Source organism: Leptonychotes weddellii, chromosome 15 (genome assembly GCF_054177405.1).
Source record: "Leptonychotes weddellii isolate Sample4059 chromosome 15, ASM5417740v2, whole genome shotgun sequence".
Lineage (NCBI taxonomy): Eukaryota > Metazoa > Chordata > Mammalia > Carnivora > Phocidae > Leptonychotes > Leptonychotes weddellii.
In genome coordinates, this window is record NC_138383.1 from 19,430,029 (window position 1) to 19,446,894 (window position 16,866).

General features: G+C 49.0%; 1 protein-coding gene across 1 annotated transcript; it reads left to right on the plus strand.

Moving 5' to 3' along the window:
* Positions 1-6: 6 nt before the first annotated feature.
* GSDMB (gasdermin B) lies at positions 7-12,848 on the plus strand. Its single transcript, XM_081805967.1, has 7 exons — positions 7-4,214; positions 7,531-7,702; positions 9,514-9,847; positions 11,350-11,405; positions 11,557-11,674; positions 12,068-12,143; positions 12,588-12,848. Exons 1-7 carry the CDS (start codon positions 3,973-3,975, stop codon positions 12,724-12,726), a joined length of 1,137 nt encoding a protein of 378 aa, XP_081662093.1. The 5' UTR covers positions 7-3,972; the 3' UTR covers positions 12,727-12,848.
* The last annotated feature ends 4,018 nt before the right edge of the window (positions 12,849-16,866 follow it).

Sequence of the window (16,866 nt, forward strand, 5' to 3'; positions counted from 1 at the left end):
AGACATGAAAGAAGGGGCCACACAGCAGCAGAGATCAGTGTGAGGGAGGAGGATGGGGATAGAAGCCAGACCTAACCTCAGTCTTTGGGAAGTGGACAGGATGGGGCAGGCTCAGAGATTTCCCCACAGCCTGGTGGTGATAATAGGACAGGAGGCTGTGGGGGGTTTAGAGCTCCCGCGTTAGTGTGAGGGGTGGGGAGGGGTGGAAGAGGCCTGTGAGTCATTGTTAGCACTGGTCCAGTTTGACACTGCCTTGTGTGGTGGTGTGAGGGGCGTGGGGAAACTGGGACATGTGATGAGTGGTAGGGCCCTTCTGCATCCTCCGCCTCGTAACCTCCTCATGCAAACTGGAGCTGGTGCAGGGCCTCTTGTGTGGCGTGTACCTGTGGGACTCTGGGGGCACCCCCAAACGGGGGGCATGGGCCACAGAATGGTCCCCGCCCAGGCAGGGTAGCAGAAGGAGCCAGGAGTGACCTGCAGGCGCTGTCTCCTCACCTGGGGGCGGGAGATGTGGGCCAGGGGCCTGAGTGTGGGCTGGAGAGGGGCTGCTTTCTCCCCTGCCCGATCCGACCAGGGTCTGTGTTACTTTTGAAAAGGTGTGGGTGCCCATGCCCCCCCTCCCAGGGCCCTGAGGGAGGAGGGGAGGTCATTGGTCCCGTTTCCTGCCTCCTGGTTCCTCTGCTCCCCACCCCATGTATCATAGGGAACTTTCACCTCAAAATCTTTCTAAGCAATGTGTGAATAGGATTTTTACTCCCTTTGTACAGTATTCTGAGAAACGCAAATAAAGGACAATGTGTTTCTGTTTCCCCCGAGTCTGGCTGCTTCCTGGAGGGCCCCCGGGGAGGGGGCAGGAGATTGGGCCACAGCTCCTGCTGAGGCCAGTGTGCGAGCATCGGGACCCTCTGCCTAGATGGCAGCCGGGGCTCTGGGGCTGCGGCTCTTCCTGCTGCCGCCCTCCTGGGCAGAGCGAGTCGGAGGGGCTGGGAGGGAACTGGCGGAGGCAGCTGCAGGCCAGAGGGCAGGGTTCTGCTCTCTGACCTTGCTGGTTCCTCTGTCTGAACTTACATCTCTGGTCTCCTGGGGCTGGCTGCGCCGTGTTGTCATGGCCAGGAAGGGGATCAGTGACTCGTGAATGAAGCCGGAATCCCGAGGGGTGCCCAGTCCTTCCCTCAGGATGCCTTCCCCGTTCTCACTTCTCTTCCCTCAGTGCTCCCTCCCTGGGAGGACTGCATTTCCTCCTGGCCTTTCTGCCTTCAGGGGAACTGGTGCCTCCTCTCCCTCCCCCGAGCGAGCGTGAGTGGGGGGGTTGGGGAGGGAGGAGGTAAGCCTCCAAGATTTGTTTAGGCTCCCCGGGTCAGGAAAGGAGGGAGCCCTTTAGTGAGGGAACTCCGATCTTTGGGCTTCTGGGCCTTTCATTGTGCACTCTCTCTGCAGAGCCAGGTGCTAGGTAGAAGGGAGGAGCCGCCCCGGGCAGTCTGGGCCCCTCTCTGGCTCTGGGCCAGCGTCAGTGTCCTTGGAGTGGGTGCCGGGAGGAGCGCGGGGTCTTTGCCCAAGTGCAGCGAGCGAGGCCCACACAGCGCTGGGCGGAGGGATACGGCCCCCTGGGCCCAGTGGTGAGGGTGGGGGTGCCCTGGGAGCTTCCATGCACTTGCAGGAGTGCAGTCAGGGTGAGGGGCTGGCGCACATCAACAATCACCGGCGGTCAAATCCTGCTCTGCCACTTAGTGGCCTCGTGGCCTCGCTTCTGTGAGCTTCAGTTTCTTCCTCTGCGCTGGAAGGATAATCCGAGTCGGGGCTGTTGGGAGGGTAAGCACAACACCCGGCACCTGGTAAGTACTTCATACGGGGTGGCCACGTTAGTATGATTCCTGTTGTTACTATGGCGATCGTCTCCTTAAACGTTGCTTCGTCCCAGAAGACAGGCCGGCCTCACTCGGTGGTTGTCTCTGAGGACTGGGGGGTGGGGGCTGGAGGCCTCTGCCTGGAGAAGAACGTGGGCGGAGAGCACAGGCGGAGGCATCGCCGGGAGGGCTACGTGGGAGCACGGAGGGAGGCCGAGTCCTCCCTGCTGGCCGGTCTGTTCCCCTCAGCTGTTAGCGGCTTTCGCCCTCGGTCTCCAGCCCTGCCCACCACAGCGTGGCATTTTGGTAGCTGGTTCCGGCTCGAGCGCCCTCCTCATATCCCTGGCACACCCACAGCCTTCGCCTGCTGGCGCTTGGATCGCGCTTGGAGGCCCAGTATGCCTCCTTCTACGCTGTTCTCCGGCCCAAACGCACCTCGAATACGTACCAGGGGAATACATAGATATCTCTCTGTCCTGCTCCGAGTCCAAGAGGCAGGAAGAGTTTCTGACTGCGGGCCTTATCTGCCTCCAGCCCGGCCAGAACGTGGCTTATCTGAGCGCCCGAGAGGTGGGGCCCCTAGCCCTACCCAGCTTTCCAGTTCTTTCAGTTCCCTTCCCAGGGCCTCCTGAGACACGGTGGCCGGCATCTGTGCAGGGATCTTACAGAGGGGATTCTCACGGCCGCCATTCCTGGTGAGCAGCTGAGGTGAGTGGCCCCTGGGATGGGCCTGTGGGTCCTGGGCATTGCCTTTCTGGGCACCCAGAGGAATTCCCAGGCTGGGAGTGAGCTGAGAGCTGGCCACCATGATGGGTGAGTAGGTGCCTGGGCCAGCCAGAAGGGACTTAGGGAAGGTGGCCAGAGGTAGGTAGGATGGGGAGGCGGAGTCCAGAAAGCCTGTGAGGGGTGTCCTGGCCCCAGGAGGAAAGCAGAGGCGCCTGAAGAAAGGGAAACAGACCTCAAGAGGAAGGAGTTGCAGAGGGAAGGAAGGGGAGAGAAAGAGAAGGATTTGGCAGGACACCTGGGTGGCTCAGTCAGTTAAGCATCTGACTCTTGATTTTGGCTCAGGTCATGATCTCGGGGTTGTGAGACTGAACCCTGCATCAGCCTCCACACTCACTGGGGAGTCTGCTTGAGATTCCCTCTCTCCCTCTGCCTCTCTCTCCCTCAAATAAATAAATAAATCTTAAAAAAAAAAAAAAAAGAAGGATTTGGAGGTAAGAGCACCTGAAGGGTCCCGTATGGTGGGGACAAAGAGCTCCTGCTGAGTAGAAACAGGGAAGGACCAGCTGTATGTGTCCGGTTGCACTGGTAAGGGGCCTATGGAGGGTCCCGCATGGGGAGCTAGAGAGGTACAGGGGCCAATTGTAGACCAGGAGTGGGTGAAGGGGAGAGTGGGTGGGGGAGATGCCCCAGGTGGGCTTTTGGGATTCATTTTATTTTACCCAGAGTAAAGGAACCCTTCAGAGGCTGACCAGTAACTGAAGAGACAGGACCTGGGCTACACAGGGCACCCACCCCCAAGCCACTCTTACACTCCATCCTTTGTCTCTTGTTTCCTTCTGAGGCCGACTTACCACTATCTCATTGGGAAACGGTTGGTAAGAACACCCATCCCACTGACTTGCAGAATACAGCAAGGGAGGGAAGCCCAGGAGTCAGAGCCAAGGGAAGAAGTAATCATTGGGGTTGGCAATGTGAGGTATGGCACCCCTTCCTGGGTCCTCTGTTCATCAACACTGGTGGGGCTCTAGCTGGAAGATGGTGAGCCTGCCTTCCTACCCCTCAGGCCCCTCTGAGCAAAGGGGCAACTCGGCTGTGGGAGATGGCAGAAAATAGGTCTCGCTCTCCTTTCCATTTGGGGTAATCACTGCTCCATCTTTCCTCCAGAAGTGTTCTCTAAAGGACAGAGGAGAATCTAACATTTGTGATGGTCACCCTCCTTAGTGTGTAGTGACTACCTCACTGTCTAGAAACAGGGAAGGCAAATAATTCCAAGTCCTGATTGTTCTAGAACTTTGGGTCTTCATTGAGCCCAGGCTGCCAAAGGTAGATTTAAAAACCTGAACCAATATCCCCCTCCTCCAAACTGATATTAACTTCTTTTTCTCCAGTTGGTCCAGGCACAATGTGGAGCGTATTTGAGGAAATCACAAGAGTTGTGGTCCAAGAGATGGATGCTGGAGGGGATATGATTGCTGTCAGAAGCATCCTTGATGCTGACAGATTTCACTGCTGCTCTCTGGTGAGGGGGAGGAGAAATTTCTGGGGGCACCAGTACCACAGGACAGACCTCACCCTGGAGGACATACTGGAGAGAGGGAAGGGCAAAGGGCTGTTTGATAAGCTGGGTTCTGAGCCCCAAGGTCAGTATGAGGAGTAAGAGATGGCCATGCACATGTTTAAGAAATGCACAAAAGATGTTAACTAACTGGAATTAAATAAAAACTTGAAAAAATGCACAAAAGAAATGCACAAGGGGCGCCTGGGTGGCTTAGTCGTTAAGCGTCTGCCTTTGGCTCAGGTCATGATCCCGGGGTCCTGGGATCGAGCCCCGCATCGGGCTCCCTGCTCAGCGGAAAGCCTGCTTCTCCCTCTCCCACTCCCCCTGCTTGTATTCCCTCTCTCGCTGTCTCTCTATCAAATAAATTAATAAAATCTTAAAAAAAAATGCACAAAAAAATATGCATGGGGAGAAAGGAAATTTCCCCTGTTCCTTTAGTGGAAATTTATTTTTATTGGAAATTATTCCTAAATTGTCTTCCTTTCCCATGTTTTCCCCTTTGTAAATAATTCACTTTTAGGGCACCTGGGTGGCTCAGTTGGTTACGCAACTGCCTTCGGCTCAGGTCATGATCCTGGAGTCCCGGGATCAAGTCCCACATCGGACTCCCTGCTTAGCAGGGAGTCTGCTTCTCCCTCTGACCCTCCCCCATCTTGTGCTCTCTCTCTCGCATTCTCTCTCTCAAATAAATAAAATCTTTAAAAAAGAAAAATTCACTTTTAAATTAGCTGAGGTCTTCTGGTGTGTTTATATGTTTATCATTTAGATGGATAAATAAACGGAGGCAGTTTGCTTAGTGGTTGAGAAAGGACACAGGCCTTAGAGCCGAGAGCACCTGGTTTCTAAGCCTGGCTCTGCCTTCTACCAGCTGGGTGACCCCTGGACAAGTTGCTTTCTCCCTCTAAGTCTGTTTCCTCATCTGTCAAATTGAAAAGACTTGCAAAAATCAAATGAGACAAATTAGGTAAATCATTTATCACAGTGGCTGTGCAGAAGGAGCATGCAGTCATAGTTCAGCCCCATCCTTCTGCTGCTGGTTGTTACCCCTCCTATTCCCCGGAGATCATGACTGAGTAGGTGACCAGGGCTCCCTAAGGACTTGCAGGATTTATAGAGGAGTCTGTTCCATTCCCCTGCCTCCCAACTCAGTTTTTTTGGATTTCAGAAGCCCCAGGGTAAGTGCTGTTGAACCCTCACTGGGAGACTTACTTCAGTGTCTCACACCTGAGGGTGAGGACTTTTCCGACTCACACATCTCTGCTACAGCCCCTCTGGATCTCACCAAGAGATGGAAGAGAATCTGAAGAGCACCACTGCACAGTTTCAGAGCACCTGCCATTTGCCAGGTACTGCCGTTATGTCACCAAGAGCAGGGCCCAGATTACTTGGAGGAGGTGGGTCTTTCCACAAGTGGAGTTTCGTTAAGAAAGCGAGGGGCTTCAGGCAAACTTCAAGGTTATCATTTTTCAAAGACTCTGAGTTAATTCTCTGAGAAGCAAATTGCCAAGAGGCAATTTAATAAAAGCTGGTTCTCAAAAAAAAAAAAAAAACACAAAAAAACCAAAAACCAAAAAACAGTTTGCTAAATGACCTGTTCATTGAAAACAGAAAAAAAACACTTTAAACTAGGATTCGGATGTTTTGCCATGACTCCCCATGGACAGGGGAGAGCGTTAAGTACTGAAAAAAATCAACTAAGTCAGTTAACTTCCTTTAAGGGAAAGTCTTGTCTGTTTGCATAAAAAATTCAGAGGCAGAGGTGAAACCAAACTTAAAAAAGAAAACCTTACAAATGAAAGATTATTTATTTTTTAACTATATGGTGCTGATGGTATGGTTAAAGTGTGCATAGGTTTTTGTTTTGTTTTGTTTTCCCGTTAACTAAAGTCCACATACTTCACTCTGGTTATCTTGGTTCTTACCTAATATCCTTTTTCTGTTCCAAGATCTCATCCACGATACCACATTACCTTTAGTTATCTTATCTCCTGAGGCTTCTCTTGGCTCTGACAATTCCTCAGGCTTTCCTTTTTGATGACCTTGACAGTTTTCGGGAGGACTGGTCAGGGATATTGTAGGATGCTTGTCTACTGGAATTTGCTTGATTTTTTTTTTTAAGATTTTATTTATTCATTTGACAGAGAGACACAGCGAGAGCAGGAACACACGCAGGGGGAGCGGGAGAGGGAGAAGCAGGCTTCCCGTGGAGCAGGGAGCCCGATGCGGGGCTCGATCCCAGGACCCTGGAATCATGACCTGAGCCGAAGGCAGACGCTTAATGACTGAGCCACCCAGGTGCCCTTGCTTGATGTTTTTTCCTCACGGCTAGACAGAGGCAATGGGTTTTGGGGAGGGAGACCATAGAGGTAAAGTGCCATTCGCACTGCGTCATAGCAAGGGGATGTGCTATCAACATGACTGATCACTGTTGGTGTTGACCTTGGTCACCTGGCTGACGTGGTGTTTATCTAAAGTTTCTCTCCTGTAAAGTTAGCCTTTCTCCCCCTTCTCCATACTATACTGTTTTTGTGCGTAACGTTTCATTTCTCTTTCCTCTTGGACAAGGTACATGCAGACTGGTACATTGCTCAAGAAACAAATGGGCCCGGACGTTAGAGTCACACACATAGGACTGATTTGAGGCACTGTTTCCAGTTCTGTCATGTTTCCACCAGTTCCAAAATGCATGTTTCTATGGAGATCCAGCCCTGCCCCCCACCCCCCAACCTAGCAGTAGCAGCTCTTCCTGCTCTGTACGTTCGCATCTGGGTGGTCTTAGAGAAAGCGCTAGGCCTGGTAAGCCAGGCCCTTATGGAAGGGCCTCATCCGTCTGGGCAGAGTCCGCACGGATGGGTGACTTTCCAGAATTGCTTGACTTCATACCTGCACAGGTTCGTACAAACGCCAGAGACTAGACTCTGCTTAGTTCCTATTGCCCAACTCCTAATTCTTTAGCTTTACTTTTCCTTGTCTCATTTCAGCCTCTTAAATAGTTAAATAGGACTGGCTCACATTTATTGAGCATTTAGTATGTTTGCAAGGCATTTTGCTAATAAGTGCTTAACTGCATTGTTTTATTTAATTTCCTCAAGTTCAGGAAGTAGGTACTATTAGTATTCTCCTTCTATGGATGAAGAAACAGATTCAAAGAGTGAGAGTGACTTATCCAAGGTCATTTGGTAAGAAGGTGGCAGAAGAGGTTCAAACTCGGGATTGTGTGACCCCGTGATGACTCCTGGTGACCACAGTGTTTCCTGGGAGCCGCAGCTGGAGGTGGCTCAGAAGGGAAGGGGATTGTGGAGGGGAGCCCAGGGTGGGGCTGCTCCAGGGAGGCTTTTCTGGAGAGAGATCTTTTGGGTCAGCCTCAGCATGACCTTTACCCTTCTCTTTCCAGAAAACTCCAAAGGCTGAGTTCCAAGTTTTGGACATGGTAGACTCAAAGGGAATGTTGACAGTGAAATTGCCCAAAGAAATAACAACTGTAGGGGCCTTCCACAGGTCCCACAAGCAGAGAGTCAAGATATTGGAGCCCCGGATACCCCAACAATATCTGGATTCTCTTGAGCACCGGGAGGCTGGAGTTGGGCAGCGTGGGGAGGAAGAAGGGGAGCGCCCATTTGGAGCACCGAGGGCATCTGAGGTGGAGGTGTCCTGGCCGGTGCAGACCCTCACACCCTACTCCCAACCCTCCCTGAGCCCGCTCCTCACTCAAGCCTGCCGTCCTCTTCCCCCTTCAGGAAGCCTTCTCAGTCTTCCTGCATCAGCCTCCAGGAAACCTTCAGACACCCCCAACTCACTTGCATCCTGCTAGCCTCCAGGGTGATTGATTCCTCCGACTTGGACCAAAACCTGCTGGTTTCAAGAGGCCACTCTCCTTTGTTCTCCTACTGAGTTGCCCAGATCTGTGCTTTGTGCAGGGCACTCCGCCTGTGGCAAGCCATGCCGCCTCCCTCGGTGGAGTACGAACAGCTTGCGACCGGGCGGGACTGGCTTTACTAACCGCTGTGTTTATCCCCAGCGCGCAGTAGGTGCTCAGTAAGACAGCCGAAACGAAGTGCAATGAAATCAAAGCACCCCTGCACAGTACGTTTCCTGCACAGAGAGTGCCACCACCCCACCCCCGAGCGCCACAGAGGTTCTGATGGCCCTGGGCATGGTGCTTCCAAGGGACTTAACAGGGACATCACCAGCCTTCTCCCTCAGCAGGGACTTTGTTGTTGGTGTGGGTGTTTTCTTTCCCTGCTGAAGTTGTCGGAAACTATGGAGCAGCTCAAGGGAGGAGACTCAGCCTTGCTCAGGGCTAGCCCTCCTTGAGTGTGGTGATGCCTTTTTTTTTTTTTAAAGATTTTATTTATTTATTTGAGAGAGAGAATGAGATAGAGAGCATGAGAGGGGGGAGGGTCAGAGGGAGAAGCAGACTCCCTGCTGAGCAGGGAGCCCGACGTGGGACTCCAGGATCATGACCTGAGCCGAAGGCAGTCGCTTAACCAACTGAGCCACCCAGGCGCCCCGGTGATGCCTTTTGTTTTCCTTTTTTAGTTAAAAAGTGAAAGACTTACACTGAAATTTTACTGGTCCTTTGAACTACCCCTCCCTACCATAGTGTTGCTGGGGAGGGGTCTTTGGAGTTTTTCTAAGGGAGCTCAGTTTTTTTCTAGAATGCCTGTTGTTTCTAGAATGAGGCTCTGTGGTGTGTGTATAAAGAATTGGGGGGAGGTTATTAGGTAGAGGGAGTTTAGCAGAGGCAAGGATGTAGGTCTTCCTTGAGGGTCTTTTGGTTGCAAATTTGGATGACGTTCCATCAAGCTATTTTTATATCCTTATGGAATCAAAGATGTCTTCTGGAGCCCAAGGCTGTGGACAGTGTGGCCAGGTCCCAGGGACCAATGTGAGGAATTGGAGCCCCATCTCAGAGAAGTGGGTGTTATGACCTGGGAAAATGCATGTCTCAGTGCCATGGGAAGGGCCCATGCTTTGGACTCATACAGACTAGGGTTTGAATTCCAACTCTACACTTATTAGCTGTGTAACCCTGGACCATTCACAACCTGTCTCTAGGCCTCAATTTCCTCATGAGAAATGGGTGCAGTTCTGCCTACATCATAGAATTGAGGTGAGGGGGCAGCAAAACGATGTGGGGAGTATCTCATGGTGCTGGCACACTGTAATCTTCCAGAGATGCTACTGAGTTCCCTTCCCACGTCCCACTTCCTTGCCCCATGGGTACAGTGAACTATATGATGGGGTGCCATCTGCCTTGGTTTTCCAGCCTCAGAGACACTCCATCTCAAATAGGAACTAGTTGAAGGAGAGGGAGAAATGTCACTGGTAGGTGGGGCTCCTGGGATCCTGAGCTCTAGTCCCCCCTCTGCTCCCTCCAGGAAGCTGAGGAGAAGACTCCCCACTTTGTTGCAATCAATCCGGAGAATGAGAGCAGACCTGTATCTGGTGACAGAGATTCTGGAGATGGCAAGGAAGGAAACCCTGAAAAGTGAACGGCTGTGTACGTTGTGGAGCCGGGTGAACGCAAGGTTAGGACCCTGGGGGGCAGGGCCTGCGAGCAAAGCAAGCCTTGACCCACCCATGGTAGGTCAGGGGATGCCAGCCCAGACCTCAGGCTCTTCAGCTCTTCTTCCAGACCTCCCTGAGCAATCTCAGCTGCTCCCGGGCCTTCTTAGGCCTTCTCTTCTTGCTCCAAGAAAGTGTGTGTGGCATTGCTAAGTCCCTCCACTGTTACTCTCATGTGATGCCCTGTTTTCATTTGCTTCTCAGCGTTTCTCACGGTTCATAATTACATGGGGATTTTTTGCTTATTGTCTGCCTCCTTTTCTGAGAGATAGGAAGGCAGGAGCCACAGTGCCTGGAATAAAAAGGTCCTCAATAAACATTTATTGAATCAACAGTGGAAACGACATGAGTTTTGGGGTCAGATGTGGGTTCATATTTCAGCTCTGCTACTGTGTACACTGTGAAAGTGGCTTACCTACTGATCTTTTTTTTTTTAAGATTTTATTTGACAGAGTGAGAGAGAGCACGCGCCTGCGTGCATGAGCACACGAACAGGGGGAGGGGCAGAGGGAAAGGGAGGAGCAGAGTCCCCACGGAGCAGGGGGCCCAACTGCGGGGGAGCCCAGGACCCTGGGATCATGACCTGAGCCAAAGTCAGATGCTCATCCCATTGAGCCACCCAGGTGCCCCTACTGATCTGTTTTGAGTCTCAGTTCTCTCATCTGTAAAACAGGGATTGTTTGGGAGATCTAGCAAGATAACCACGCAAAGCACCTAGGGATTAATCAACATGAGCTCTTTTCTCCTAACACCAAAGGTGAGTGACCAACCTCCTAAAAGGGGTCCTGGGCTATCGAGTAAAGCAGCTCATCTTCCCCAGCCTGGGAAGAATGAGTAAGCAAGGCCTGGTGGGGGCAGGGGAGGTGGGGGGAGGTTCAGCTAGGCTCTGTGTCAGCCTGGAGGGGCCCTGGTGAGCTTGAAGGTAGGGGGAAGTTCCAGGGAAGGGGGAGGGCTCAGGGCTGGGTAGGAGGACTGACGCTCTTTGCTCAGACACCCAGGATTTGCCCCATCATGACACAAATCCTTCCCTAGCTAGAGGTGTTAATGCCTATCTCTTTCTGAGTTTGTTTGTTTTTATTTTTTGTTTTGGTGAGGGGCAGAGTGTAAGGATTGGGGAGAGACATGAAAGAGGAACTTACAGAGACAGAGAAAGAATTTGTCTTTCTGAGAATTGGTTCTCTCTCTCTCTCTGGCACTAGTTTAGATAATTTGTTTCTTGCAACACAAAAGCCTTCCAGAAGGTGAGTGGCTTCTAGGCCTTCTGTTCATCCTTCCAGAATGGGCAAGGATACTGATTTTTAAAAGAGCGTAACAAATGGCCCGGAATTATAGGGTTCTTAGGGTTGAGAATAGAATAGGGTGCACCCGGGGGTGGGAATCGTGGTGTGGGCAGGAAAAAAACCCTTGTTGGCTGGGTAAATCGAGTTTTTTTTTTAAGATTTTTATTTATTTGAGAGAGAGAGAGAGAGAACACGAACAGGGGGAGTAGCAGAGGGAGAGGGAGAAACAGACTCTGTACTGAGCACAGAGCCTGACGTGGGGCTCGATCCCAGGACCTTGAGATCATGACCTGAGCCAAAGGCAGCTGCTTAACCGACTGAGCCACCGAGGTGCCCCAAGGGTAAGTCGAGCTCTTAATTGCTGTCTCTACAGGGAAGTCCTTGAGTTTAGAGGATTTCAGAAACATGAAGGAGAAGGAGCAGGACATGGTGAGAGGCCTGTAGGATCTGACTGAGAAGGAACAAAGAGATGTGATAAGCTGCCTCAGAGGGCAGTTGCCACTCTCTGCTAAAGTGGGACTGGTGCTCATTTCCCCATTTCCTGGCCCTAGGTGTTTGAGGTTCTGATCTCTGGGTCTAGACTCATCTAGAGATGGAGGGTCTAGCAGGTCTTCTCATAAGTAGCCTTTTCAATGCTGCTGGGTTCTTGGTAAAGGCACATACAGAATCCATTCTGGATATCCTGGATGCTTTGATTAGTGAGGAGGGATGTGGCTGTATGCTGGTGTGGAGGAATTGCGGAGCAGAGGGTCTGTGGGGATTCAAATCCTAGGAGGAAGGGGGCATACATTGCCTTTTACATTTTGTGCATGATAGACCTTCACATTTTAGAACATGGCCATTTTCCCTAGGCCAGGGATTAGGGGATGCCTCCTCTACCTCCTGGCACAGTCTGGCCTCCTGCAGGCTAAGAGGGAAGCAGGCGCCATAGCAAGAGCCCATTTGGAATAACTCATCTATCACTGCCAGGGGCCCTCTGGAACCTCCTTCTGATGCTTGTCCCAGGTCTGATGAGACACTGAAGCCCCGACCCACTGTGTGCTTCTCCTCTCTGCCAGCCACCCTCTTCACCCTCTTTTTTGCCTCCAGAGCGTCTGAGGAGCAGCACCTTGTGGCTGAGGCCCTAGAGAAGGGGACCCTGTCCCTGTTGAAGGACCAGGTAAGACAGCCTGGGCTGAGGGCCAGGGTCAGAGTAGAAGTGAATGGCCGTGCTCTCAAGGGACTCAGAAGTCCCCGGGTACAGTTCTTCCTACTTCATAGCTCTCTGTCAGCTCGCATCCATTCAGCTGGCCTGTGGCAATTCCCTAGAACACTTGGTTTCTAAGACAACTTGGGGTGGGCTTTTTAGACTCTGTTGCTAGCCTATGGGCGGGGGTGGGGGTGGGGTGGGGGGAGCTGTTAGTCCCAGGATGGCAGTGCCAACGCTGATTAGCAGTGCCTGTCACTATGTTGAGAGAGTATAAGGCTTTCCAGGATCTGCAGGAAAAAGTGCCATAATGGATTACTGCATCTGCCACCACCCAGGATTAAGAAGTGTGGCCAAGTATTTGCCATTTCTGGTATGTTTCCTTGTTCCTAGCTTTACAGTCTGGTGTGTTTCTTTCCAGGTAGATCTGTCCTGGAGCAGAACTGGAGTGAGCAGCCCCATGATATGGGCTGGGACGCCAACGCACGACTTCTCTGTGCCCTCTGTGTTGCTCTCTCCCTCCTGCTGCAGCTGGGTGAGAAGCCGACCTCGGTGCCTTCCTAACTATATGTTAGCCCTTGAACCATTCTCCCCACAAGCCTCTGGGTGCTCCCCTCTCAGGCCATCCCTGACCCCCAGCGCCCCGCCCCCCATCACCAGAACAGTGTCTTTATAACAAACAGCCAACTGTTTTTCAATACATCACTTCCCCTACATGATAATGTCCAAAAATCAGCCTGGATTGTATGCATGGGCTTCTGACTAGAAGTGGCAGATTGGTCATATTAATTTTCTCTCCCTCTTGAAACCTCACTAAATAAAGTAAAACAATAGAAAAGATGTAAACCCACAATGATAAAGAGAACGGGGCAGCAGATAAGAGATTCTAACACATCTTTGGAAACTAGAAGGTAATTAAAGGCATTCAAGCCGGGAGGTGTGGGCCTGAGGGGAGCGGGGAGTGTGGGAGGAGACTGCTGTTCTCTCATCATGAACGTTTTCTCTTTAATATTTTTTAAGACAAGGTAATTAAAAGTAAAAGAAATATATGCTTGTTGTGAAGTATTTCAAATATTTCTCAAATTCAAAGGTGATCTCCCCTTCTTCCTCTAATATAACCACTGTTAACAATTTGGGGCTACGTTAACAGTCTTCCTGTGAAGCAGTGTCTAAAATGGTAATTTAAACATGAAGCTAGGATGATATAACAAATTTGATTTCTGTCTTTGGTACTCGAGTTGTTTTTTCTTTTAGATTGGTAAAAATATTATATGCAACAGGAATTCTCATAAGTGCTGTTGGGAGTGAACTGCTTTAGAAAATTGTTTGACGGTATCTACTAAATCTAAACACATGCCTATGAGCCAGCCACTCCACTTCCTAGGCACATACCCAAGAGAAAGGAGTACATGTCTCCACCAAAAGACACGCATATACAAAAACATGAGCATAAGAGCCCCAAGCTGAACACTACTCAAATGTCCAATAACTTTAGGATGGATACATATATTGTGGCATATTTATGCAAGAAAAGAGAACCAATTACTGCTACACATAACAATATGGATGACTTTCACAGACACAGTGCTAAGCAGATAAATCCAGACACAAAAGAACATATTTATGTTTGAGTCCTCTGAGAGGCAGGTGCCAAAATAGAATTGGATGTGCAAAAGTCTTAGTAAGGGAAGAGCCTGTGAAGAATAAAGGGCGAGGGAGCAGGAATGGCAAGGCTTCAATGCAGGTCTAAAACCTATGAAAGGAGAGAAGGAGGGAAGGATTGAGTAGGAAGAGTCTCAGACTGTAGGGCACTTCTGAGAGTCTCTTTGCTCAGACCTGAGCAGAGGTGGTCTACTGGAGGAGTCCCCATCAGGCAGGATTGGCCAGGCTCTAATATCCACCCCCATGCTCAGCCTTTGGCTAGAAGCAGCCCAGGAAAGCTTGATCTCAGGAGGGAGATCTACAAGGCAGCAGGTAGAGGCTCTTAGTCAACTGTGCTTCCTGCAGCAGGTTCTCTTAAAGAAAATCCTCCATGACCACCACAATACTGTATGATTCCATTATATGAGGCTCAAGAGCAGGGAAAACTAAGTAATGGTGGTAGAACTCAAAATAGTGGTTATCTTAGTGTTTGAATAGTCTTAACTGAGAAGAGGCATAAGGGAATCTTCTGGGGTTCTGGAAATATATAAAGACTGATTGTGCTAACATTTAAATCAGTATACTTCACTGAAATATTTAAAAAAAAAAATGTTTCCTCTCAAATCCCTTTACCCTATAACATAGTCCCACTTTCTTTAGATAGTCACTAAACTTTAGTTCTTATTATTTATTTATTTATTTATTTTTAAAGATTTTATTTATTTATTTGACAGAGAGAGAGACAGCGAGAGAGGGAACACAAGCAGGGGGAGTGGGAGAGGGAGAAGCAGGTCTCCTGCCGAGCAGGGAGCCCAATGCGGGGCTCTATCCCAGGACCCTGGGATCATGACCTGAGCCGAAGGCAGACGCGTAACGACTGAGCCACCCAGGTGCCCCAGTTCTTGTTATTATTTAGTTTTAGTTCTTGTTATTATTACAACTAAAAATGATATTCTTATATTTGTTCTTGAGTTATTAATTTTAGATAGTATTTATTAATGTCCCAGTACTAAGGAAGAATATTGTGAAGAACAGACATTGAACAAGAAGTACAAACTAGGAAGAATGTTATTTAAAAAATACAGGGTACTTATGAAAGTGTTTAGTGAAAGATAACAGGGTGGTCCCCTCTTACCTCTGACATTGTCCCCTTCCCTCTTCCTTAAATTCGGATTCCAGCCACACCAAACTATTGGCCTTTTATTTGAACATCTACTTGTGCAATGACATGCTTGCCTGCTTATTTATTTATTTATTTATTTATATTTTGGGGGGGAAATTTTAAGTTATTTATTTATTTATTTATTTAAGTAATCTCTATACCCAATGTGGGGCTTAAACTCATGACCCCGAGATCAAGAGTTGCATGCTCTTCCAACTTAGCCAGCCAGGCGTCCCTACCTTTCCCCACCTTATCCGTCCTTTAAGCTACAGTTCAAATATCTCTTCTTCAGTAGTCATCCCAGTTACCCAAAGAATTGGGTTACTTCTTCTGTATGGCCCATAACACATTAAATACATCTCTACTATGGCACTCATCATATTGTACTGAAATTATTAGTACATATGTCTGTTTCACTGATGTGAAAGTTACTGGAGAACAGGGTTGAAATCTAACTTTTCTTTGCTAGGGCTCTGTAAACAACTGTTTTCTTCAGAAGTACCTTGGAGTTGGTGGAACATTTGGGAGACAGATCCAGAATTTCATGAGGCTGGCTCAACTTCAGAACTACCAATTGCCACTAGGAAATTTTGTTCTGTCCTCTCAAGGAGTCTCAACAAGGGACTACTTGTCTAAGGGAGATTACACTGACTCAGAAACTTGAGGTTCATATTTAATCTACGGATTTCCCTTATCTCACATTCCTGATTCCAATGTGAAATTCAATACATTAACTGCATATGTCTGTAAGGAATTTCCTGTTTCAGCAGCTGAAACTGTGATAGAGATGGCTTTGAAATGGGGGCAGTTGAGATAGTCATTATTTGAGCTTGGAGAGATGTGGGAGATTCCACTTACTCATTCTTCAGAACTCTTAGCTCAAGCAATACCCACTTCTGATAGTTTCTATATCTCTCCAGGCTGAGTTAGAGACTTCTAAACACACTGTGCTTACCCTTTTGGGGAAGGAAACCCTTTTGGAGAAATGCTAGTTAAGCTAGCTGGAGGTAGATACGATCCTATGGAGTTGGATGTCTTGGATAAAGGGGAAAACTACTTTGTAGGAAACAGATCAAGGAATTTACTGATTTTGCTCCTAAGATGGAGGAGAGGGACAGTGAAAGGAGAAAGAATGGAGGGAGAGAAGCACAAGCAAGATAGATAGAGGCTGAAACTATGTGAGGTAGTAAAAACTTCTAGATATGAGATAGGTGAAGAACATTCAAGAATGGTGATACCAAACTTGTTTCTGGAGAACAGGGTTTAAATCCAGTAAACTAGATTATTTGCTCTAGCTCTCCCATAGAAAACAGTTTAAAATGCTGGTTAAGATAATTTATTTTTTTAAAGTTTTATTTATTTAAGTAATCTCTACACCCACCATGGGGTTCAAACTCATGACCCCAAGATCAGAGTTGCATGCTCTTCTGCCTGAGCCAGCCAGGTGCCCCTGGATAAGATCATTTAAAACCATTCATAAAAATCATCAAATTGCTGACAAGAAGCTCAAGCCAAAATATAAGGAAAAGGGAGACCCAGGGAGATAAGTGAAGTATCAGAACACTAATGCAATTTTGCCCCACATGAAGGAGACTGAGATTTGCAAATCCAGGCAAGCTGGGGCTTCAGTTTGGCCAGCTTTGTGGATTGATGAATCCAGAAGTCAAGGCCAAGGACCCACTCAGGTGGGGAATCTCATTAAAGGAGATCTTTCCCATATTAAACTGGAATCTCAAAATGCTACATCACTGAGGTAAAAGTGAATCATCAGGAAACCCATACTCTTGCCTCACCTGCAGGGGATAAAGAGAAGACTCTTGGTACTGAGTGAAGAAGAGGTTAAAAAAAGAAAGAAAGAAAAAATTTCTGAAATATTATGGCCATAGACCTGTGTTTTCAGA